Source organism: Rhea americana, unplaced genomic scaffold (genome assembly GCF_003343005.1).
Source record: "Rhea americana isolate MKP2758 unplaced genomic scaffold, rheAme1 scaffold_278, whole genome shotgun sequence".
NCBI lineage: Eukaryota > Metazoa > Chordata > Aves > Rheiformes > Rheidae > Rhea > Rhea americana.
Window position 1 is genome coordinate 71,813 of NW_028186399.1, and position 25,652 is coordinate 97,464.

Below are 25,652 nucleotides of genomic sequence, written 5' to 3' on the forward strand. Positions count from 1 at the left end.
GGGGGTCGGCGCGGCGCTGAGGCGGGGTGGGGCCGCGGCGCTGAGGCGGGGTGGGGCCGCGGCGCAGGCCGCTGGGGCTCGCAGCGGCTGCGGGCCTCCCCCTTGGGCCTGGTTACCGTCTCCAGTGCGCTCCCCTTGTGGTCCTCCAGCATCTGCAGTCACTGGGTCGGGGCCTTGTGGACCCCTTGCCCGAGATTCTTTCCTATTTTCCTGCCCCCTGTCAGCCACCACAGCCTCCAGGGGCTGCAGCCTCCGGAATTTCACTGCCTGGGTTAAACCGATCTCCTTTCATCACTTTCCATTTACTCCTTGCGTTAGTGCTGCACAGTTGCTGTCTTGTGGGATTTAACTGGACAATAATTCTGCGTTCATCAAGGTACTTTGTCACTGCATGAGCCTTGATCATCTCTTCCCCAGCCTTTTCTCCAAACTGAAGAATTCAGAGCATTTTAGTTTCACTTTTTAAGACAGCTGCTCCTTCCCCTAGATAAATTTTTTGCTGTTCTCCGTGACCAGACTGTACTGTCTCCCCCTTGAGATGCAGAGACCAGAATTGTACGCACTACTCAAAACATGGGTACACCAACATATATATAGCCACTTTATATAGCCACAAACTGAGACAGTATCTTTTATATACATATATATATATATATATATATATATGGTGTGCGTGTGTGTGTGTATACACACACACACACACACGCATAAAGTATAGATACAGTATACGGTACCAGGTATGTATATGTAGTTTTGCTGCTAGGAGAATTTTCATCAGGAATATGACAGAGATGACAGCAGAACTGGCAAAAATTAGAACAAATGAATAGCACCAATTTAAATTATAAAAGATAWCAGATACCCATCTTTAAACCAGTAGCAAGTGTCAGCATTTAGTGAAACTTTTCTGAAGGTTGAACAATACTGTTTGGAGATGTATGGTTACTAGTCGGAGCTGTATTATCTGCTGAATGGACGACACAGTCGGCACAAGCAATCCAGGTTGCTTCTGAAGCATATTAGGGGTAAATTCTTAACACATTTGCTGGATGGGCCATCTGCTTGGAGGATGCTCTTCTGGATCCAATATTCATGACTGAGGAAGGATTGTTTGGGGATGTGAGAATCAGTGGTAACGTTGGCTGTAGCAATCATAAAATAGTAGCATTCAAGATGCTACTTAAGGGAGGCAAGTAGCAGAATACAGATCCTSGACTTAAGAAGAACAGACTTGGGGTTATTCAGGGAATCAGTAGGTGGGATTCTGTGGGAGGCAGCTCTGAAGGGCAAAATAGCTCAAAAGAGCAGGCAGGTCTTGCAGGACAGCGTCCTCCAAGCATGGGAACAATCTGTCCCAGTAATCARGAAACTGAGTAGGTATATCAGGAGACAAACTCGGCTAAACAAGGTACTCATGACTGAACAAAAAGTACATACACAGGAGACAGAAACAAGCACATGCTACAAAAGAGAGATACAGAAACATTGCTTGGTCTTGCAGGGATGTCATTAGGAAAGCTAAAGCTCAACTAGAGTTGAAACTGGCAAGGAACATGAAAGGAACAAGAAACACTTCCACTGCTGTGTTAAAAGTAAAAGGATAAGTAAGGAAAAGGTGGGACTACTTGGCTGTAACTTGGCTGTATCTCTTCAATGGGGAACAGRATCATGTTTGGTGCAGACAATGACCAAATAATTTAGCTGAAAACTTTAGCATGTTTCTAATAACATGAGAATCATCATTTTCAGGAATATATAATGTAGCTGAGTTAGCTCCAATTTTCATGGAATTAAGTCCCTGTCCCAAAGCAGACATGTCCTACAAACTCAGCAAAACACTCATATTGAAAGGGGGTGATAATAATTACCCACTATATGAGTATCTAAAAAATAATAATTACATTTTGAACTTAAACTCTCATTCTGATGCAGATACCCATCATGGAGAATTTCAGTTCAGAGCATTATCATGGAAATATCGGGCAACATTAATTATAGGTACCACTGTACCATGCTTCTCTAATGAATATATAGTAGTAGCATAGTGGGTGGTGTGACCTAGTTAAGGGAAGTGATTTAGCAAGAAATTTATCCCATAAAGTTATACTCACTAGACTTTCAGAGCCATCAGGTCACAGTGTGTTCTCTAATCATGTTCTAATTAGAGCCCAAACTTCTCTGGCATCATTAACATAAAAGAGGAAAACTATCATTTTATTCTATCAGAGTTTGGAGGCCATATTCTCATTTAATTTACTGTAAAATAAATCTAGAATAATGTAAGCATAAATGTGATTCTGATACTTTACTATTCCAATATAAAAGAAAACTCCACCCACACCAACTTTACAGTTCCTGTGACTTTTAGAAATTAATTACAAGAGTTATCTGTACCCTGTGAGCCTGTCAACTTGCTGATATAACTAGAATCTATTTTGGGTATATGCCATTAAGATACTATAAATGCCTTGCTTTCTGATTAGTACTATTGTTAGGTCAGCATTTCTAAAGGGACATGGCCTAAAAGTCACTATGACTTTGCAAATTAAATATTTTTCCATGGCAGAGCTCACTCTCTCTCAAAAAAAGAAATCCCTATCTGAAGGCTTTCTGCTTCTGAGACTTTGTAATCTGAGGAGCTCAGTCCTTGAAGGATTTATATAGTATTGTGCTTCTTAGCATGACAGTAACAATATTACTTGCAATTTTGATCCATAGGTGTAAGCCTTCAACTACAGTGAAAGAAACAGAATCTCTAGAGTGAAGACAGCACCACATGTAATCTTGATCACCCATCTCCAACTCCACATCACTACTAGTGCCATGGACAACGAGGTATTCACTAGATATACATACCTTGTAGGTCAGAAGATACACCACTTTGTACTGTGTTGGTGGTAGACGTGGTCCAAAGCAGGAAGTTGTACTAGAGTCCTCCAGAGGTCTCTTCTACCAGCACTTCTATGATTTTCAGAGAAACAGTCACCATTGCGAATTGAGAAGCATATCCAGGACTTTGTTCAATTCAGATTTGGCTGGAACTGATCCAGCTGAAAACCTACTTTTTAAACTTGTCTCTCTGCTGTGATGGGATTATTTTTCAGAGGGTTGATGCTCATGGCACATGGGAGCTGGTAGGAACAATCAACTTCAGGAGGGACTGCCATTTTCAGCAGCATGGGTTTATGCCAAAGTCGCAAAGAACGGCAGCAGTTCACAGGCTTTCTCGGCTGCCACCATAATTTCTGTGGGTCTTGTGGACCCACTTCAGAATAATGTTTTGTTAGAGTTCTGATTTCACTTATGACTCCTGAGACCTTCTGTGGCATCGTGACTCTCAGCCAGAAACTGCTGTGCTAATGACACTGGGTTATTGAATGGCTGCTGAGCCACAGATTTACAAGCATTTACTTGCTTCAGGATATAACAATAAAGAAAACACATCTATTGGCCTGATTTCAAAGCACCTGCAACTGTAAAGGCAGTGGTTCGTCACTGAAAGCTAACATTGGAATACTGTGGGGTTCTTTAAGACTGTGATAGTGGACACTGGCTACTACCAAGAATGCTTTCAGAGGTTCTAACTCAGTAGATGGTGTCTTTTGAAACATTTATTTCCCCTTAGGGAAGACAGTGAGCCCCAGGATGTTTCCCTGAGGAAGGAAAGCCATCAGTCTTTCTCCAGCTCAAGAAGGAAAGAGATCATCTCCTGACAGTTTTGAGGAGGCCCATATGAGAACCAGGAACYACCACACATTTACTTGTCTTTTCTCTCTGTTACAGTTTCAAAAAGGTTTTGGGCCATTATTAAATTCAGTTGCTTCTAATGTCCTTCTCTGCAAGGATTCACACTGATTTCAGTGGGACCATCTACAGGGTAGAATACTTGCTGTGGTGAAAGGATCAATAGAATTCATATCTGTGGATTGATTCATGTGAGTGAAGATACTTACATACTCAATGCACTGCAGAACAGAACCTGTAGTATAAAAAGAAGGGAAGAATATGGAGCTTATTCTGCATTTCCAGGGAACTTATGCAAGTTCAACTGCAGATCCTGTCACAGGATGGAGCCATGAGCCACTGGCATGAAGAGGGATTGTGGTTTTTACCCTGCATGTAATAGACAGCCCAGAAARAGCTGGGTGAAATTATTCAGACTTTAAACTGCATCTGCACATGGTGTACGTYTGGAGTACAAAGAGCTGTCAGCCAACTATTTAACAACTACAAGGATGCCACAGAGTTTTAGCCAAGGAGATTTAAACTAATGTGCTTGTATGTGTATTATGTATGTGGCCTGTTACCAGAAGCCACTTCATGAGCAGATCCATGACTAAATTATTTTATCATTAATAATTATCTGCACATGACTGAGATTAAAGGGAAATATGTGTTTGGGGGGGAGGGGAGATAGGAGCAATTTTCKCTTTATATCTTTTTTAAAAAGCAAAAGAAAAAACTCCTTCCTGTTTCCTTCTAGGTACAGTTACTTTAAGATCAGATGTTTTACTTCTTTTCATCTTCGATTAATTTTAACTGAGACCTATAGACAGATATCTTGAGACTGTAAGGCCAGAAGAGACCTTTTGCATATCAAAATCCTTTAAAATTCACGTTTAACCTCTTCTTGTATTCAGTAATWCATGGTTCCCTGAAGATTACCTTCTGGAGTGAAAACTTGCCTGTCACCAGTCTCACATCACCACCACTGCACTGTCTCCTTCAAAACACCCCCTCCAACCTAGCACTATCACATCTATTTCACCAACAACCCCTCYATCCACAGCCTGTCACCACAATTTCCTCCTCAACACAGCTGACACAGCCATGTCACACCCATCACCATCATGTCTGATTTGCCACCTGCACCCCTATCACCATATCACACTTCACTGCTGGCCTGTGCATCTCACCCCTTCACCATGATATTCATTTCACAATTGCTCCAGCCACTGCCACCCCATCACTGCAACATCTATTTCACCATTGCCATCACCCATGAGATGTTCTTTTTCATCATGAAACAATCTTTACTACTGCCACAAACACTCGCACCACCATCCCATCATCTCAGTGTCAATTTCCTCACTGTCATGGACATCCTAATCTAGTCACCTTGATGTCCATTTCACCAATGTCGATGGTCACCACTAACCTATCACCATAGTGCCCACCTCACCACCAACACTACCATGCCCATCACTGTGATGTCCAATTCACYGCTGTCAATAGTTTTCTCATCAAAAAAAGTTCAGCCAGTTTTCAATCCACCTTGCTGACCACTACCTGCTTGCACTTCCTCAGCTGGTCAATGACCATAACCTTTCAAAGATAATAGAAAGTGGCTTTGCAATTATATCAGCCAGCTCCCTCAGCACCTGTGGGTACATCTCATCAGGGTCCATGAACTTGCGTATGCCCAATCTGTTTAGATGTTCCCTAACCTGATCCTTTCCCACCMTGGTGAAGTCCTCTTTAGTGTAGACTTTTCCTCTGCTCCCAAGGGCCTGGGATTTCTGAGGAACAGTCTTATCAGTAATAACTGAGGACTAAGGTGAAGAAGTCATTCAGTATCTCTGTCTTCTCAGCATCCTTTCTCACCAGGGCTCTGCCTTATTTAATAGCAGGACCACATTTTATCTAGCTGCTGATGTATTTGTAGAAGCCTTTCTTGCTGCCCTTAACRTCCCTTGCCAACTTCAACTCTAGGAGGGCTTTAGTTCTCCTAACCTCATCCCTATCTCTATATTCCTTCTTGGTCASCTGTCCCTGCTTCCACCTTCTGTACACTTCCTTTTTATGCTTGRTGTTAGTCAGGMGCTCCTTATTCATCCATGCAGGCCTTCTGCTGCCTGTGCTTGTTGAAATGGACCATTCTTGATCTTAGAGGAAGTGATCCTTGAATGTCAACCAGCTTTCTTGGACCTCTCTTCCCTCTATGCCTTTCTTCCATGGAATTCTTCCAAGAAGACTCCTGAACAGGCCAAAGGCTGCTCTCTTGAAGTTCAGGATTGTGATCCTGGTTTTTGCTCTGCTCCTTCCTCTCAGGATTCTGAACTCCACCATCTTAYGGTCACTGCAGCCACAGTGCTTTTCCAACCACTTCTTCCAAGCTTAGAAGTATGAGGTCCAGCAGATTACCCTCCTTGTTGGCTCCACAGTCACCTGAGTTAGGAAGTTGGCATCAATGCACTCCAGAAACTTCCTGAATWGCTTGTGCCCTGCTGTGTTGTCCCTCCAGCAGGTATCAGGGTGGTTGAAGCCCCCATGAAGTCCAGGGCCTATGAACATGAAGCTATTTCCACTTGTCTGAAGAAAGTCACATCTAYGTTTTCCTGATCAGCTTCACTGTTCTCACTGCTGATCAGAGTCAGCTCCACATAAACAGATGCATGGTATCTGCCATGCCCCAACAGTGAGGGAACTAGGGAGAAGTAGTGGCAATGCARAAGAGATCACCAAGCTGTGCTGCACATCTGTAGCAAGAGCTGTACGAGACTTATTGGCAGAGATTGCTGCTGCCATGTCAGACCCATTCCCCACCTGATCTGCACGCCTTATGTCCTGCATGGCTTGTCAGCTATGCCAGGTCTCTGAAAGGCTTGTGGTAGAGAGGGAACAGGAGTCACACAGGGTATTTGCCCTTCTGAAAGCCCCTTCTCTCTAGAGCAGGGGCAGGCCGGGCAGGAGAGGTGAAGGCCAGGCTGTCATTCTGTTCCTGATTTGCAGGAAGAAATCTCTCAAGGCTCTCCAGAGCACTGCCTCCCAATACCACGGTGCAGCTCAGCACTGGAGGGGCAGCTGCACCAAACTATTGGCATCTCTGGCATGCCAAGACCTAGCTTGTATCTTCTTAGATTTGTGTGGTACTGTCCAGCTTCCCCTTGACACATAACCCTGCTCATCTGGGCATTGCTCTTGGGTGAACTCACAACAGCAACCTGGTCTCCACTGGGCATGTCTGATATGATTGCCAGCACCCACTAGGTGGTGGGCTAGGATAACAGGAAGGAAGCTTCTTAGGCCCCGAGAACAGTGGGTCCCATGCTTGGCATGAAGGGCTGAAAGGCTGCACCAGAACACAAGACCTGCGGGCGCCATCCTAAAGAAGCCAGGAGGGGACCCCTGAAGCAGCCCATCTATGAATCCTTATCCTTGCATATTTTCCAATTTGACTGGACCAGGCCCTGAGCAACCTGATCTAACTTTAAAGTCAGCCTTGTTCCAACAAAGAGACTACAGACCTCCAGATGTCCTGCCCAACCTACACCTTTCTATGATTCTGTGATGTATTTGATTTCTTCTATTCTTAAATGACTGTCTGAAATTAACGGTGCAAGTAGAAGGGAAAAGAAAGAGGACTATTTTTACTACAACAGCCCGTCCATCTAAGTAGGATCAAAGTGCAAACGCWCATAGATCTGGAGGCACATTTATGGTGTCTGATCCTAGAGTTCACTCCCAAAGGTACGCTCATACAAATATAGCCTCTGCCTCCAGAGACCAGCAGCTGATTTTTACAGGAGCCTCCTTCCTTTCCCCACTAGATGGGGAAAGCAGGCACTTCATCTTTCACAATATCTTACTCAAAGTTTTTGCTTCCTTGGTTTTGGCTTTACTCACATAACGTCCTGATTCACTGCATTCTTGCCTCAATTACGGCTTAAATGCAAATGAGAATGAATGTCTAGGTCTAACTGCCATACAAGTATGTATATGTGTTTCTCATATGAATTTATCAGTTTTATTTTAAGGTTGGGTAATATTTAAGTCATCTTTAGCTCCTACATTTCTTTATCCACTGGCTTCTTTACTAGCTGATGAAGCTCTTGAAGAATGTATTGTATAAAAGCACATTTTAGGCCTTAATCTCTCACTTAATAATACAAGATTTTTTCGATTCATGATTCTTTGCACTAGCTAGTTCAGTGTGTTGCACAATCATGCAACTGGGCTTCCGAACTGTTAGGATTTGTCTATATCTTACCCAATTTCCTCCTCTGAGCTGTGACGTCCCATGATTCTGTAGCAGTAGCTGTAGACAATATGTAGTAAATCTCTTGAAAGGAAAATAAGCAACATCCTTACACATTGGATGTGAGATGAGTACGCACCACACTGCATCATAACTTTAGAAATCCAGGAGCGCATTCCCAGTGTCTCTGCAGGATGCCATGCAACACCATGCAAATGCAGCCAGTTGGTGAGCAGCTGTGCAGCTGCATTGACCTGGCACAGAAGATATGTTAGTGAGCACAGTGCCAGCGTGGTCGTGGTGCTGCAGGCCACACCTGTAGTGTTCAAGGCTCAAGGAGGAGCTTATTTGGCCGTACCTGGGTATGCCACTGCATGATTGTGTGCTCTGAGAAGGGCCCCCTCAGCTCTCACTTTGCAAATGGTACATAATTAATATCAGATGACATTATTATCAGTTGAAGTTACTTTTATCCCCACGATACGCTTTGTCTCCCTCAGGTCTCAGAGATACAATGTTCTACATCATATCTGACCTCAGTCTTACTAGTGCCTTTCTGCTACTTCCCTCCTGCAACTTGTATTGCCAGTGGCAGCTATTGCCTAACATCTCCCCGCAACAAGCTAGTGGGGTTTGAATCCTGCCAACAAACTGCTCCTGACCTGCTGTTATCCATGCCTAATGCTCAGCCAGAGAAATGTCAGTGCATTGCAACAGCCCATGCAGGCCCTGGCTCACAGCCCAGATGGAAAAAGGGCACTTGCCTAGGGCTGAGTGGACAAGAGCTGGGCCCCACACGCTGACGCCAGCTTAAGTTGCAGGCACAAGAAGGAATAAATAGCACACCATGGATATGATGCTCTACAGGGCTTGTGGATAACTGCTGCTCTCCAAAGATTTTTATACATTTTTGAAAGCCTGGTGTCCAGCTTCTTCTGCATTTCGGAGTTTGCAGCTGTGGTAGCTTTGCCTGAGCAAGCAGAGATGGGCATTGAGCAAATCTGTGCTCTTCACTGCCTCACAAACCCTTTGCAGGCTTTGCTTCAGGTCTAAAGTGTGAAGGTATGATGAAAACCGTATAAAGGCAATATTCAAAATGCTATTCAATTTTATATGAAGACTTTGTTATTCATAGAAAAGACTGAATTTGCACATGATTCTTGATCCAGGAAGGCATTAAAGTTGCAGAGAGACTTGCAAGGACCAGGAAATACACTGTCTTCTTTCTGGTTATCAGAGATTTTGTTCCATTTCCCACTGGAGTAGGCATGGGCGATGAGGGTACAGGCTCTCTCTAACATAATTTGTTCCTCTTACAAAACTTACCGAAATCCAGGTTTCCTGAACAGAAGCTCACACACCTCTGACCTTCAAGAAGCTGCTTTGTTTTGGGGCTTCACATATGTAAAGGTAGGATATTAGACTGTGTCTAGCTTCCTCTTTTACACTGTCTACCACTCCTATCCGAATTCTTTCTGTGATGCAAGATACCTAGCTTAACTAGAATTCAAGTTTTCATTTCTGTGTTAGATCCCTGGAAATGCTGGTTAGACTGAGCAAGCATCACTTCTTTAAATTCCTGTCCCTCTTCTAATACCTCATTTTAAATTAGCTGATCTGGAAAGTGCTAAGAGACCTCCCGCACAAATTCATTTTTGAGGCAATGCTTTAAACATGTGGATGAACCTATGCCTGTGTCAAACTCCTGTCTAAGGAGAGGGGCAGCTTGAAATTGAAGCCTTAGTAAATAACCTTGTTACTGAGTATCTAAATAAAATCCTTCAGAGAGCACTCCCTGCCTGCACCTTGCTCCCCTTGTCAGCACCAAGAGCTGCAAGGTGCAGTCCCTTGGATAACTGCGGAGACACTTACTCTGAGTTTCCTTGTGCCTCCTCTGATYAAAAACAGCTGGGTGCCTGGTCTCCACTACCAGGCTAGACACTGCATGTGTTTTAGTAATATTCCAGAAAAATGTCTGAATAACTTTTATTTCTTGATTTGCTACTTAAATCTATAGGTTTCTGAGAAGCCTAGCTTCATTGTGCAGTATTGAAAGGAAGCTAGCAACAGTAGATTCAAAGCATGAAACATAGTTTCCTGGATTTCCAGCTGCCTAATTCCCATGAGATTTATTCCCATTGGTTAGTACCCAGTGTAGGCTGATGACCTGAGTGACATTGTAACATAACGCTTTCTGCCCAGACACTTGTAAGCTTTTCCTAACTCATAACAGGACATTTAACATACCTACACTGAGCATATCTGCAAATCCAGAAGGTAAGAACAGGGGGTGGGGAGAGGGGAGGGAAGAGGGTGAGTGTTAAATAGAGTGAGGGGAAAAAACATGTGCACAAATAAGGCAAAGGGAGAGATGGGGGCTGGGAGCATCTGAAAGCTTTCAGATTCTCAGCCAGATGTAGAAGTGTAAAGCAAAATGTTCTAACAATTTATTAGTATTGGTTTATTATTCATTGTCTGATAGTCTTCAAGCATGAAGAGACTGTTATGGCTATTTGACAAATTTCACACAGATTAGCAGGTGTCAGCTTAATTCAGGGWTTGGGGGGGAGGATGGATGTCTGCAGCTGATTCCTTAGCAGAGGTGCAAGGAGTGAAAGCATCAGAGAAACTGCTTTCTTGTGCTCAGCCTGGCCAGAGCTGGAGGTTCTGGAGGGGAAGTTAGTTCTGCTGCTGTCCCTGTCAACAGGGGCCTCCCCCTTCATGTCATTCTGCATTGGCTGCAGCACTAAAAAATGAAAATAATAAAAACAGCAGAAGAGGCAGGACACTATTTCATAGCTACTTCTTATCACACTGCTAAAAGAGGTCTTAGCACATAGTGCGAGTTTCCTGGCAAATGTGACACAATTCGCAGGTGCAAAGCAGAGCAGCAGTCCAGCAAGCAGATAAACACACTGCTGGCAAGGTCTGCTTCCCAAGTGCTTCACCACGGTCTGCTGTGGTGAAGAGGAGTGGAATTTTCCAGCTGGTTAGTCAGACTGAGTATGCCACGCTCCCGGGTCCAACGTGGCTGCTTGCTCATGCCCGTTTGCTGCAGGCTAAGAGCTGTGAGATTTCTCAGGGGCTTATCCTAGGTCAGGAACATTCTCTGGAAAAGTAGATCAGAGAGCTCACAGAGGAGGTGGCCTGATAAGCTAGGAACGTGCTTCCCCTTTGGCTCAGTTTCTTTAATGAGCTTCTTTAATGAGCAGTTTGAGTTGCCTCTGTTGACAGTGTGCAGCCAGTACCACTCAGAGCTTCTCTGTGCAATGATTTGGGCCCTGTTTGCCTGTTTGAGTTCAGTCTGACATCCACAGGCATCTGGAGCCACCACTTCACTCATCTGATTTATGGTCCATGATACTGAGATCCATGATACTGGGATTGGAAGAAAAATTCTGTTTGAGAAATCACCAAGGATGTTTGGCTAGAGGAACAAGGGCTCTCATGTTAGACAGGGTTGCATCCAGGTGGGCCTTGAATATCTCCAGAGAAGGAGACTCCACAACCTCTCTGGGCAACCTGGTCCAGTGCTCTGTCACTCTCACAGTGAAGAAATTCCCCCTCACGGTCAGGCAGAACTTCCTGTGGTTCAATTTCTGCCCATTGCCTCTTCTCCTGTCACATGGGACAACTGAAAAGAGTTTGTCCCCGTCCCCTTGACACCCTCCCTTCAGGTTCTTATACACATTGATAAGATGCCCCCTCAGTCTTCTCTTCCCCAGGCTGAAGAGGCCCAGCTCTTGCAGCCATTCCTCAGACAGCAGATGCTCCAGCCCTCTGATCATCTTTGTAGCCCAACGCTGGACTCTCTCCAGTAGCTCCATGTCTCTCTTGTACTGGGGAGCCCAGAAGAGGACACAGTACTTGAGATGAGGCCTCCCCAGGGCTGAGGAGAGGGGCAGGATCACCTCCCTCCACCTGCTGGCAACAGTCTTCCTAATGCACCACAGGATACCACTGGCCTTCCTGGCCACAAGGGCACCTTTCCGGTCAACTTGTCATCCACCAGCACTCCCAGGTCCTTCTCTGCAGAGCTGCTCTCCAGAAGGTCAGCCCCCAGCTTGTACTGGTGCATGGAGTTATTCCTCCCTAGGTGCAGGACTCTGCACTTGCCCTTGTTGAACCTCAGGAGGTTCCTCTCCGCCCAACTCTCCAGCCTGTCCAGGCCTCTCTGAACGGCAGCACAGYCCTCAGGTGTTTCAGCCACTCCTCTCAGCTTGGTATCATCGGCAAACTTGCTGAGGAGSCACTCCGTCCCCTCATCCAGGTCATTGATGAGTAAGTTGAACAGGATGGGACCCAATACTGAGCCCTGGGGGACTCCACTAGCCACAGGCCTCCAACTAGACTCTGTGCCACYGACCTCAACCCATTCAATTGTTCATGTGGAAGCTGGTTTAATGACTTAATTGCTGTGTGAAGATACTTACACCTAGAAAAGTGTGATCTGGCAGGGATCTTGCTGACTGGACAAGATCCAGAGATAAGAAGATGGTTAAATATAGCCTTTATAAAAGATACCATTCCCTGCCTACAAGACAGAAGGGGAAGGGGATGCACTTATTATCATCTGCAATCCTTAAGGAAAGTTTCTGTATCTTTCTGATCCAGCTTCTGGGAGATGTTCTACAGCAGAGGATATCTGGATATTCCTGCTGACACTGAATCTGGGAACCTTTGAGTTCTCCACTCGGGGCTATTACAGGGAGGCTCTATCCCAAGTCAGAGAATTTTGCCAAAATTAGGAGCCTAGAAAACAAGACAGAAGGGTGTCATTAAAAAAAAAAAAAAGAAAGAAAGAAAAGAAAGAAAGAAAAGAAAAAAAAAGAGGAGTGAAAAAGTCTCTTGAAAAGCAAAAGGTAGAGCATGCTTTTCCTAGAGAGAACTGATGGGAATGAAAGACAGTCTAGTCCATCAAAGCAGTTGGTTTTAAGGGATTCTACTATTCAGTGACAGCCAAATGTGTAGACTGCTTATTGCTGTRGGCCTTTTTTTCTCTGACGTTTTGCAGTTTTGAATGCTCCTTCAGGAAAGCTAGTAGATAACTGCATAGACTCCTAATGGGAAGCAAATTGCAAGATCAGACTSCAAAAGTCAACACAAATAGCACTTAGGTCTGTAGCCTAAGATCACAACTGGGAGGAAGAAGGAACCACATGAATCTACCCAAGCAGTGGTTTGAGGGGCGCATTTGGAAGAAACTTGGATGTGCTGCTGTCCCAGTAACTGCTGCAGGATCATCCACCATGACTAAGCTTTTCATACACCAGATTTCATTTGTACTTTGTTCTCTGAGACTGTGTCTGTGAGTATTGGCAGTCCACACTGCTTAAGCTGAGCTACCACCTTTTGGTGTGTCAATGTCAGTATTAACATTATTAAGCACAGTTCAGCTCATTCACAACAGCAGCTGACTGCATTTTYCTAATTGCCATGCATAATTTCTAGGGTCAGGTAGACCCAAACTTATATAATTTGCCTGCAATTGTGGTGAATTCATCACTACCAGAAAAGAGGAATGCACGTTCAGAAATTTTTCTAAATAGTATATTCTACTTAAAAGAAAATTAATTAACACAGGGCTATTCCTGTCCTGGAAAAGGAGGTCAAACTAGATGATCACAACTGGTCCCTTTTGCCCTTGTAATACATATACACATTTACACTGTTGGGAGCTGATGGGAACACCACAATGCCAATAGAATACCATGTGGAGAATGCCAGAGAAAATGGGCCAAGTTAAATTTGGACAAATATATCATCAGAGCAGCAGAAGTAAAGTATTTCCATGCTGTTTTCTCAGCTCACAGAAGGCAGATTTAACCTACAGTAGTATCAGAYCAAGCTACTGGAAATAACAGGAAGGCTTTTTGACCTTCTCTAGTTTGTGCAAGACACTAGTATAGGATGCCAAAAAGAAAGCCTCACGCTGTCGTTGGCGTGAATGTGGATGAATGCTTGGATTTTGGATAGATGTGGAGAAGCCAGAATTGCATCACATGCTCATTCCCTTTTAGCTCTGGCTCTATTCTCCCTGGCCTTTGCTCATTCTCCAGGCTGCATCTAGGATAATAGACCATAGCAGTTGAGTTAGAGAGGAACACCAGTGTGTGTCATGAATGATATAGTCCATCCAGTCAAGGAGAAATATGACCATGTAAGGCACTCACAGGAAGAAATATTATACAGCTTAAGTAGAAAGTAGAAGCAGATTTACATCAGTCTGACCCAAAATAAAACATTTCTTAACATTTCTGTGCAAGTTTTTCTGAACTTCATCTGTTGCAAGAGTTGAAATTTTGACTTTTTGTTCCAAGATATGACAAAAATAAATATTGAAATACTGGCGTCTCTCGTAGGAGGGAAATGCCATTTTTTTGATCAGCTCGGTGAAACACAGCAGGATTCATTTGCAGGAACTCTGCTAACTTGAAATGAGGTTTGGCAAACGGAATAATTGGACTCTGCTCCCTGGGCCAAGTGAGCAGTGCAGGCCTGGGATTAAAAACATTAATCCCAGCCCCCAAATGAGGTTTACTGTACCTAAGAGAACCAGATCACAGAACTGCAAAATCCAAGGAAGGAAGAGCTGAAGGATTGCTTCATGTGCAGGAAAAACACATCTTTCTCCRTGGTGATTAGCAACTGGGAATATCTCCACAGCTTTCTACCCACCCAGAACAAAACATCCATGTTCCTATCACAGCTCTAGCTAAGGACTGGTCAAGCACATCCTCCCAGTTGTCAGCATGTTCAGGTRGCAGTGGTGCACACACTCACACCTGGGACTGTTGGCACCTCATCTTGGGCTTGCTGCACTCTCACTAAAGGAAATGTGGATGATTCATTACAGCATACTCCTAGCATTTTTTCAGCAGTTCAGACTAACGGAGCTGCTGAGACTGGAAGGCAGCAAGGATGTATCTCCTGCAGTTTTTCTAACCTGACCCTGTAGTCTGAATGTAGCATTCCAGCTGTGCATAGCAACCTGAATGTGCCCTAACTGCATGCTAACAGAGATTCAAGTGTGAGGTTTTCCTTATTATTATTTTATGAATCAATACTTACCCCATCTTTAGRTGTTTCTTTTTTTAAAGATCAAAATAGACGATCAATGTCTTTCTTAAAAGATGTAAGACAAACAGATGATAAAGAAGTGCTTGCTCTACTTGTCCTGCAAATCTCTCTTTTAGAGACACAAACCCTGTGTAAAAATATGTCCCAAGAGTCCTGTGCACAGAACTTAACTCATTTAGGGTTGCAGACTTTCCAAGTTGGGCTGAAATACAGGCCAAGGGCATGCTTTAAAGGGAGTGGGTGCAAAAAGAACTGCCCCAACACTATGTGAACATTTTGAGTCTACTTATGAGAATAGCTTAAATCATTTTGAACAAGGCTTTGTGAGAAAATCACCAGTGAGCCGATTTGGAAAAGCTGTTCTGGGTTGTTTCTCCACGTCAACAGCCCCTCCTTTACCTTCAGTCGCAAAGGGCTGTGCAAGGAAAGCGTCAGAGCACCCTTTGTAAGGTCACGAAGTGATGTAAGTAGCAGTTGTCGTATCTTTTCTCATTTCCTCTCACAAAGGTAATACTGTGAGTTTCCTTTTTACCTGTTAAAGATTTACAGTACCATGTGCCCTCGGTGTGTTGTGCATGACAAAGCATGTCTGGCACTTGCAGGAGGAGGAGACTCAAGCGTTTTAGCTCATTGTGGGGTTTGTTCCCCAAGGAATTTTTCCAACCAGGAAAAGGTCTGCCAGGGTGTCAGGGAACTYCGTCTGGAGRGAGCAGAGCTCTTTACCTTCTCATCAGCTTTAGATTGCTGCTTTGTATCCAAGGTCCTGGTCACTCACTTCACCTCTACCTTTTTCAYCCAACTCAGGACAGAGAGTAAAATCTGAGTCTGCTCTTCCAGGGGGATACACAGACTAACTGCAAGCTAACGTTATGGGCTGTGGTTCCCTCACCTCCCTTTTGTGGAGCTATTCGCATTTTGATAATCAAATATGCAAAGGACCACACAGGTCAAGTGCAAGTTGGAGACCAATCTTGAAGTTTGTTTTTGCCTGCTAAGCAGAGCCTGGATTGAAGCCATAACTCATCACTGGTTAAGACGGTCAAAACTCATGCTCCAAGGTACAAATGCCCTCTAGCTCAGGTCTTGAAAACCTCAGAAGTCTCTAAAGTCAACCTCTACACACTGCATATGCTACTGTTGTATTTCAGATGTCAAAGCCAGTTCTCCAGTTCCCGATCTAAAGGCTCAGTTCTGCTTTCACAYGGTAAGACAGAAATGGGGCCTGCCATTAGTAAAAGAAATTTCACTTCAGTTTTAAAATCAGGATCCTATTTTATAACCTGAAGGTGTCAGGAAATAGCCACAGGTGCAAGTCTCTGAGAAAAATTGGTAAAGCCAGTGAAAGAGAAGGTGCAAGTTGTTAATCACTGTGGATTTACGACTAAAGAAGGCCTAGGGATATTAACCTGGGGTTTAGGAAAATGGGTAGGAATTAGTACAGATTCTAGGGGCCAAGCTGAACTTTTGGCATAGAGGGTAGAAAAGGATAATTTTTCACTGTTAGTCAACTATTTCTTCATGAAGTAGATTTAGCATTGTAGAGCAGCTGAGAGATGGCCAAGTGCTTATCAGTTCTGCCCCTCACTGGGCAGTGTCAGAAATGCACTGTCCATGCAATGAGCTCTCTTCTGACTGCTACAGATCACCTGAGCCACCAGCAGACAGCTAACAGGGAAGTCAGRTACAGTTATGTAGGAAAACATGTTGTCTAAGCCACTGAGAGAAACAGGRAAAGCAGCAGTAATAGATGTCAATGTGTTTTTTTCTGCAAAAGTCTCTGAAACTTTGCAGAGTATAGGGCTTTGGGTTTCAGTCCCTATTTGACCTTAGCATGACTTGAGACCTCATAGTACCTGTGTARCCTTCAATAGGAAGATCAGTGTTATTTCTTCCATTTACAGATGAGCAACTGAGTCACATAAAGACTTCTGCCCCATCCTCTGCACAAAGCAAAATGTGTATCTGGACCTCCAAGTCTTGTTTACACCAACCAGACCGGTGAAGGGCCTGCCTGTTTAAGACATCCAGCTGTTGCTTCTAAGTGAATTTCTGCATATAAGACAGCCTTGTGGAAAGCAATGGACTAAGGGGCAGAAGTGGGATGGGGAGGAGACCTGAACTAATTTAACAGCCTCTCCTGCTCTCTGTTACTACTAACTCTCTTTGCAGCTTATGTGAGGAGAGATAAGAAAGTGCAAAAACATTGTTAGTGTTAAATCGAGCGTGAACTATATGCAGCATCATAGTGACAGATGCTTTGTGTCCTCTGGTCTCCTGCAAATCATCTAAGATCTTTTCAGTCTCCTCCTCCGTGCCACTCCCCCATCCTTTACTGCCATGTATCCTGAGCATATTACAGTCTTCCTTTCTTCTCTCAGGAGGTACTGCTCAGAGCTCTCTGCTAACGCTGTACCTTTCTAAGGAGAAAATCCTGCATCCTGCCTTTGATCTTAAAGAATTAAAGAACAAACCAACTCAGAATAATCCCCAAGAAATTAGGAGAATTCTCAGACCAAAAAGACCTACTGTCCTTCCTGCTTGACAATCGACATTTGCTCCAGGTGAGTGGTTTTGTCAGCAAATCTGAATGCATGACTAAGAGCAGTGCAGGTCTAGTGGCCGAAGCAGGACAGGAGGAGAGCAGAAGAAGGTTTCCTTGGGCGTATGCATGAGAGAGCAACAGGGAATGCTTTCACTCTTCTTTAGGATAGGAGACTGCCCAGAAGGGATTGCTTGAAAAGTGGGACCGTATATTTCGGGTTTGGGCTAAATAYGTAGTGTGCAACTAGAGAGAGACAGTCCTATCGTGGAATGTAACTATGGACAGGGGCTATGGGGAGAAAGGCATTTATCCTCCCAGTATTGGGCTTGAACCAATTGGTCAGGTGATGATAACTTYGTTATAGTAGGGTTTAGGTAGGGCTGAAATTTCTGTTCCTTGCTCCCCCCAAACAGTTCCTTCTCACAGATATGGGTCAACAACTTGACCCTGGGCAGACCCATTTCGTCTCTGTCCTGGCTAACTGACTGCGTCTGGAGAACCATCCCCGTGGAAGGAAGTGGCTTGGAGGGAGATGGCAGCCAGGTGTTGAGGAGAAAATGGAAATCTACCATGAAACATTCCCTAGGCCTTCACTGAGTGGAAAGCCCTGTCCTGGGCTGTAATAACAACACAAAGAAGGCTGAGCTCACCCCAGTTGGACTGGTGAATGGAAATTTTCAGTGCAGGTACTTTGGCTGCATTGCTTTCAGTGTGCACTGCTCTTTCCGAGGGCAAGCAACAGGCCAGGCTGCAAAGGATTCTGTAGGAAGAAGGACAAGATTGCTTCCAGCCAGGGAGTTTGTGAGCCTCATCTATCCTGGTCCTGCAGTGCTGAAAAAAAACAGCTAATGGTACAGTAGCTGGATTCAGTGCTCATGACCACARGCACTGAGCTAATGATGAGGCAGAGTGAGACAGGAGTGGAGGCATCCGAGACCTAAATGGTCCCTGAGAAGTGCCCATCTCATTTGGCTGGTGGTGGAAGGACGGTAGCTTCCAGTTCCTGGAGTGTCAGATGTCAGTAGGACTTTGCTGCTAACTACAGTTGCCAGGCCACTGAGCAGGGTCCTGAGCACAGGCCAGGCACTGCACTGCCCGCGTTTCCTTGAACAGCCTGGCACGGGCCTTCCTCTGAGGCATTGCTCCTTCCATCTCTCTACACAAGGATGTTCTGTTTAACTTCCGTCCTTTCACTAGGTGACCCAGCTCTTATCCTGGAAGGGAGTTYACCTTGGATAGACTAGTACAGTTTTCTCAGTGGTCCCTTGCCTTGCCTTTAAATATGTACCTAGTTTGTGCCAACTTCTTCCTTAAACCCTCTCCTCCTGCACATATTCCTCCCTCTTTTTACCCTTAGGTTGCTTTGCTGCTATCTGTGGATGCTTCCCTCCTTGAAAATCCTAGTAGTTTTGACGCTGAGCATATTAGCAGAGTTTCCTTGGAGACAAGAGAAATAGTGGGCTCAAAAGTGCTGATTATTTCAGTCTCTCATTGGCTTTCAGCAGCAAAAAAAAAAAAAAAAAAAAAAAAAAAAAAAAAAAAAAAGGAAAAAAGAAATTGTGTTAGCAGGAGCAAGAGGAAGCCTGTTGTCAAGGCTTGACATGATTTTCCAATATTGTCTCTTTAGCAGCAAGGCACACTTGGGGTGCCATGCCCCATGCCCGGGGCAGCAGAGTGACAGTACATGCCCTACTAAGCASCTGCTGCTTTGGGATCTTATTGCCACTCTTCCTCCAGTCCCAGGAGGCAGGTTATCCTGAATGAGATCTTGTGGTGGGTATTTCTAATTTGTCTGACTTCTGTCAGTCTCAAGGGTAAGGCCGACTAATTAGACTAACCCCTTGCATGCTGTTCTACACAGACATTAGCAATAGTGGGACAGTGATGCAGTCACCAGCATTTGAATCATTGCSTCTCATTCATTGGTTTTGAGTAGTGAAAAGTTGGTCTGTCACAKCCCAGAGCTTGAATTCACCACGAGAGACTGGAACTCTCCTCTGTTGTGTTGGTTATGCAGGTTTCACCTGTGCTTTGGGGTCTGTTTTGTTTCTGACCTGATCCCTGTACACTTGGACAGTGTCTCTATAGTCCTCCAAGATTACTTGTCCTTGCTTCTACCTCCTGTACACTTCCTTTGAGTCTTTTTTGAGTCTTGTCAGGAGCTCCTTGTYCATCCATACAGGCCTCCTGCCACCTTTGCTTAATTTTCTGCCTGTTGGGATATTCTTAAGCTTGGATGAAGTGAGCCTTGAAAAYCAGCCAGCTCTCCTGGACCTCTCTTGTTGCCAGGGATGTACCTCATGGGATTCTCCCAAAAAGGATGTCCCCAAAGTGATGGATGGAGGCCCTAGGGAAAGGCTGGACTGTTGTCAACAGTTTGCAAGTTTTATCTGGACTATACAAAATAGTCAAATTAATTTCCTCTCCCCTCAGTCCAGCCTAATGCTGAGCTTTGCTTAGACAAAAGAAGACCATAGGTCTTCTGCACTTTCCTCTCATGCTCAGAAAGCTCACAGTCCCATGACTCCAAGACAGTCTAATGCACGTGACTTGAGTGAAGGAAAAGTTATGTAAAGGCATGGAGTAGATTGGTATTTCCCTGTAGGCTTAAACGTAGTTTCTGTTCCTGTTGTGAAAGAGTACAAGGACATGCAAAACTCTGTTTGGACAGTGAGTTTTTCCTGTTGGTTATAATTCTTCTGCGATAACAGTGAAATGAGGTTTCCTCTGGCAGCACAATTTCTGTYTGTTCTCCCTAGCAAAAACTTAATGCATCACTTCTATACACARCTGATCTTCTCTGGCCAGCACCATTGCCTTGAGCTTTCTGGAGACGTTTTCCAAATGGAACGAGGCCCTCTATCAGCACTGCAGTTCTGCAGAGGCAGATGCAGCACATCCCCCTGACCAAAAAACCTGCCCCAAATATAGCCCTGCAGACCTCTGGATAYTGGACAATACACTACACTGAACACTTCCTTCACTTTCAGACACAGTTCCCTTAGGGCACCCCAAGGGTACCTCAGAAATCTAAAAAGAGATAGACTGAGAGTCTTAAGTATATGCCCTGTGTACAAAACAGATTCATGGCCCTTGAATTCACAGGGCTCATTCTCTTCAACCTCCAGTGATGTTCTTACATGTGCATCTCTCAGGGAGGAACTGTTTGTGAGTTCCCATAGATGCAAACTTTCTGGATGAAGTGCAAAGTCCTTTGTGGTGCAAAAATTTCAGAAATACATTTGTTGATATTGGTTTTTAATAACAGAGTGCAGAAACATTTCATTGATGGCAGCCTTATTACAGTCAAACATTGCTTGTTTTTACTGAGGCTCAGCCCACACAAAAACCAAAGCAATAAGAAACTGAAGCTTTTCATGGTGACTTTCTTAGAATCCGTAAGTCATCATAAGAGGATGTTCTCTTTTATTCCATGACATGTCCATTTCATTAAAAACCTTTGATAAAGGATCCTATCACATTTTTTTTAACCTGGCTGGTCTGATACTGAGATTATCCTTACTGACTCATTTCTTTTTTTCCCTCCCTTCAGTTAAATACATATAAAGCTTGTGTTTCACTTCTATTACTCTCCATTTAAACAAGCTCACCTCTTCTCTGGGAGAGGGAAGTRGGTAAGGACGTAAGAGGTTGTGTGCCTTTTTAAGAGTCTTTAGYCAAAGCATACATTTACTCTGAAACTCTAAGATAATATTTCAAAAAATTTCTATGCTGTCTACAATATTTTACTCTTTCAGTTTCTCTTTTTAAGTTTGGAACTGTTCTGTTCCTTGTGGTTTAGGGAAATAAACTTTCTCCATGTGCCACCAGGCCACAGCAGGGTAGATGCAGAGCAGAGAATTCAGTCCATGTGTTAGGAGCTGGGGGAAAAAAAGGGGGGGGAGGAAAGAAAAACACTTTTTGCCTGTGATTCTAGAGAACAGCTGAGTGCAAAAACACACCAGAGCACACTAGGTTCGGTGATCCTAGTCGATGTGGGCAGCAGCGGTGTCATCACACCAATCACTACTCTGTTGTCAAGTTGTTCACAGCTTTCCCACAAAGGGAGATCAATGGATGCTGAAAGGGCACTGTCTGATAAGATACATGATTTTGGAAATTTAAGGAAAATTGGAAAATTAAGGGAGTGTGATGTCTTGACATTCCTTAGATCCTTTTTATGCCAGAAGAATATTTAAGAATGAGGGTACATGTGCGACAAAGAGATGCAAATCTGTCCTGCTGCTACCACTACGGGCAGTGCACTTGGCCCTTCAGTAAAACTACCTCCATAGGTGAGTGTATGTGGCTGCTAGTTTCTCCTCCATTTCAGTCAGGATTTTACCAGCTGCTAGCTTTAAAATATGTTTATAGGAAGGTGCTGCACACTGGTTGGCTTCAGCTTTTCTAGTGYTGACTGCTTTAGCAGAGACAAGGCATAAAGAGGAGTGTTGTTTATCAAAGTACAGTAYAAGTTGGAACAGATGCATCTCAGTTGACTCAGAGATTTATTTTTAAAAAGCCTTCCCATTTTGTAGTTCTTTAGAACTCCTTAAGTGCTCTTTGCAAACCTATGTATTGCCCCTCCCCTTGGAAATCTTCTCTCTTGGTAGATGAGAAGATGATCATACAAAAATCTGCAAAGAGCAGGACAAGGAACATAGTGCAAAGTCTTCCTTCCCCATTTTTCACTTTCACCATCTTCTGACTGTTCTCCATCAAATAGCCAAAATTCCACTGTTTATCTGACACCTCCTTGCTAGGAACTAGGTTTTTGCAACACTGAACTTTCTTGCAAAATATTCTGTGCTTCCTAGTCTAGGTTGAAATTATCCCTAAAAATGGTCTCTCATAGATCTCAATGTTTCTAGAGATTGGAGTAGAGACTGGAGTGGCACAGACATAAACAGGAGAATCTTCACCAAGACAGTAAGGTCACATTTTTCTTCAGAGGMAGGAAAATCCATGACATTAACAGACTGTTAATCTGCAAGAGATGATATTCTCATGACTTACTGTAGCAGTTTCAGAACTTCCAGTTGATGCAATAGAAAATATTTACACAATTTCAGTCCAGCAATGAAGAGGGAATGTACTGCGGAGGGAGTTGCTGTATTGCAAAATATGCAGATGGAGAAAGGGAGCAAGTCATCTAACTGGTGGGGACATCACAAGAACAAATTTTGTTAGTGAGTTCCTCTTATGTGACAAGTTTTGTTCTGAGAAGCCTGCTGAGGATATGGTGGAACATGGCATCTAGTGATCAGTACTGAATTTTCCCACATCAAAACAGAAACTTCATATGCTTTGCACAGAAACACTTTTTCCAGCACATGTGGATGGAGAGACAGCCAGAGAAAAGAACAGGTGAGTCCCTTCGTACAGGGAGTGGGTTCTGCTCCCATCTCCCCTATACAAGAATTCGTGTCACTGCTGTAGTATGCTCTAGCTCTAAGAAAGGCAAGGTTTGGACGAAAGGTGATATCATTTATTGGGTCAACTGCATAGCTGAAGATTAGAGACAAGCTCTCTGTAGGCAGCCTGTGTTAACTGAAGTGTATTCAGACCATTTGGCACTATTAAAAAAGCATCAAAGCAGGGTGTTTGTTGTAGAGACAGAGTTCCAGATCAGGAATCTCTGGCTTAAGTTCCCCATGGATTACTGTCTCATTATTTGGATTAGGCATACCTTTTTTTTTTTTTTTTTCTCCCATCTTTATGGATATATTATATTATATATATTACATACATAGATTATATTATATTATATATGCTGCTGATTATGCATGAGGAAACAGGTTGTTTTTTTTGGTAAAGATTCTCTAGTGGAACCTGTGATCCCATACTCCTCCTTCAAAGCTGGTCTTCTCAAGTCACCACAGTAGGCAAATAGTAAGCCTGGTTTGTGTTTAGCAAGCCAGTGATGAGTGATTTCACAGCTGTCGTTGTGACTCTTTTCACTTCACTTCAGAGAAGACAGGTAATGTCAGACCTAGCTGAGTCTCAAGGACATGTGAGAGGAAAGTGYGTGCCTGAGAGAGAAGGGGAGGCTCATACTAAGGTAGCTTTGGACTTCTTTGGTTGTCTGTACTCATCTAGTTTTAGATTTTCATTGCAAGCTCCTTCGAAGAAGAACCATTTTCATGTCTTGTATCTGTCAAGGCACAGTGATGGTAGAAAAATGGCACTTGCATGGTCTGGCAGTAATTCTTCTAATGATAGGAAGTGTTGGATTGTTGGTTCTTCCTAGGAGACCAGCTCCACAGAGCAAGTATTTTCTTCTTTTTTTTTTTTTTTTTTTTTGATTATTACACCAGCTTAGCCCTCCTGCTCCTTTGTTTTCAGGAACAATAGTAAAATATAAACAGTAAAAAAATACTAAAACAGCAAACAGATTGCTCCAGGCCTCACGGTTAGCAGGTAACAGAGCAGAATTGGTTCTTTATTTATCTCTCTGCAGAAGGCTTGGTTTTGACCTTAGTATTTGTGAGGACACAAAAGTGTTCAGCAGAGCTGATTAACCCAATCAGTGGAGTTCTTTGGCTTGATAGAGATGGTTCAGAGATACTGCTTGAAAGTCTTGCTGTGCTTCAAAGATAAGTCAGATAAAAACAACATTCTCAGGCTCCACAGATGACAAAACTTGGGGTTATGTTCCTTTCTGCAGAAACTGATGGTGCTGCTCTCTGTAATGCAAAAAACTGTTCTGGTAGGGACAGTTCCTAGGGAACTGTCCTCCTAGGATGTATGTGGGAAATTCTGTTTGCTGCTTGGTCTTGCTTAGAGCAGTCTGTGTGCACTCAAACATGTGCAGGTGATAAAGTACTCATCTCTGTGCAAACTGCTAAACTCGTAAAAACAAGCCCCTTCCTGCCCCCCAGGCCACCATGAAGTGGAGCACCACTCCTCCGCACAGGCAGGTGCTGCAGAGGCCACGGGTTCTCTGGAGACAGCAGATCACAGTCGTGACAAAGCCCTAGCAGCACTTGGAATGCCTTGGCCTGAGATCCGTTCCCTGYGGGGATGCAGGGGAGATTTTCAATCAGCACTGATTAAATCTGCTCAGGCTCCAGAGAAATGACAGAAGAATGAAGACAAAGTGTTAGGTGCTGCATTTTATGTTCTCTCTCCTGTGCTTCTCCCTGCCCAGCATACACAGAGCCGTGCCTCAGGGACTGAGTGTCCGTGCTGATTATGAGCGAGCAGAGTCACGTGAACAGCCTGTTCCTCAATGAAGATGCAGCCAAGCGACTCAACGCGGAGAGCCGGGTGCAGCGCTTCCAGCAGGCAGTGCAAAAGCGGGCAGCACGGGCCAAGAAGCGGATGCACAGCATCACTGCGGACAGCGCTAAAAGCTTCTTTAGGAGAAATGCGTTTGTCCTCTTCACCATTGCAGCAGTCTTACTGGGTATGGAGCTGGTGGCAATACTGGGCATCATCTATAGTTGTGGGGAAAAGTCCATCTATTCCCCAAAGGTYTTATTTTATTGTAATGATTTGGCTGGGGAGATGAAGGTAAAGTACAGTTGTGCCTGAAGCTGTATTCAGAGAAAGCCTCTGAGCAAACCTCGATGGCATTTACGGGAACTAGTAGAGCTGAATCAGCAAACCCTTTCTGTTGAAGATGATGCCTAAGCTCTAGCCAGAAGGGGACAATGAGGACTCCCTCACACATATCCTCTGTGAGGTCTTTCAATCCCATACACAAAGTTGCTTGTGATCCGGACAGTATTTTGACTGCTGCTAATCAGCTGGCCTCAAGCTRAACTCCAAATGGAGCAGTCTTACCAGAGGTTTGCTGGAAGCATTATAACTACGCTGTCTTTTTAGTCAGGTAAAAAGTATCCGCAGAGCTTTAGTTCTGTAGTACCCAAAGAGGGGACTGAGGCAAAGGACTGTGACACAATGCACACTAAAGCTGCCCAGCAGATAGTGGATTGTCCTTGGCTTTTAACCCAGGCTGGTTGTGGCTCAGCCACTTTAACAGATTGATAGGTGAAGCCTGTGAGCTGTACAGTCACACTTAGGTCAGACTAGGGGATCATTACCTCT

General features: G+C 44.1%; 1 protein-coding gene across 3 annotated transcripts in view; it reads left to right on the forward strand.

Annotated features, from left to right (window-relative positions):
• The first annotated feature begins 10,178 nt into the window (after nt 1-10,178).
• The window catches only part of SLC1A6 (solute carrier family 1 member 6), a 31,289-nt gene continuing 15,815 nt past the window's right edge, over nt 10,179-25,652 (forward strand). For all 3 annotated transcript variants that reach the window (XM_085308483.1, XM_085308482.1, XM_085308481.1), the window contains exons 1-3: nt 10,179-10,255; nt 17,437-17,619; nt 24,751-25,008. In XM_085308483.1, the coding sequence (XP_085164609.1) occupies nt 24,795-25,008 (214 nt within the window). In that variant the 5' untranslated portion in view covers nt 10,179-10,255; nt 17,437-17,619; nt 24,751-24,794. The remainder of the gene's footprint in view (nt 10,256-17,436; nt 17,620-24,750; nt 25,009-25,652) is intronic.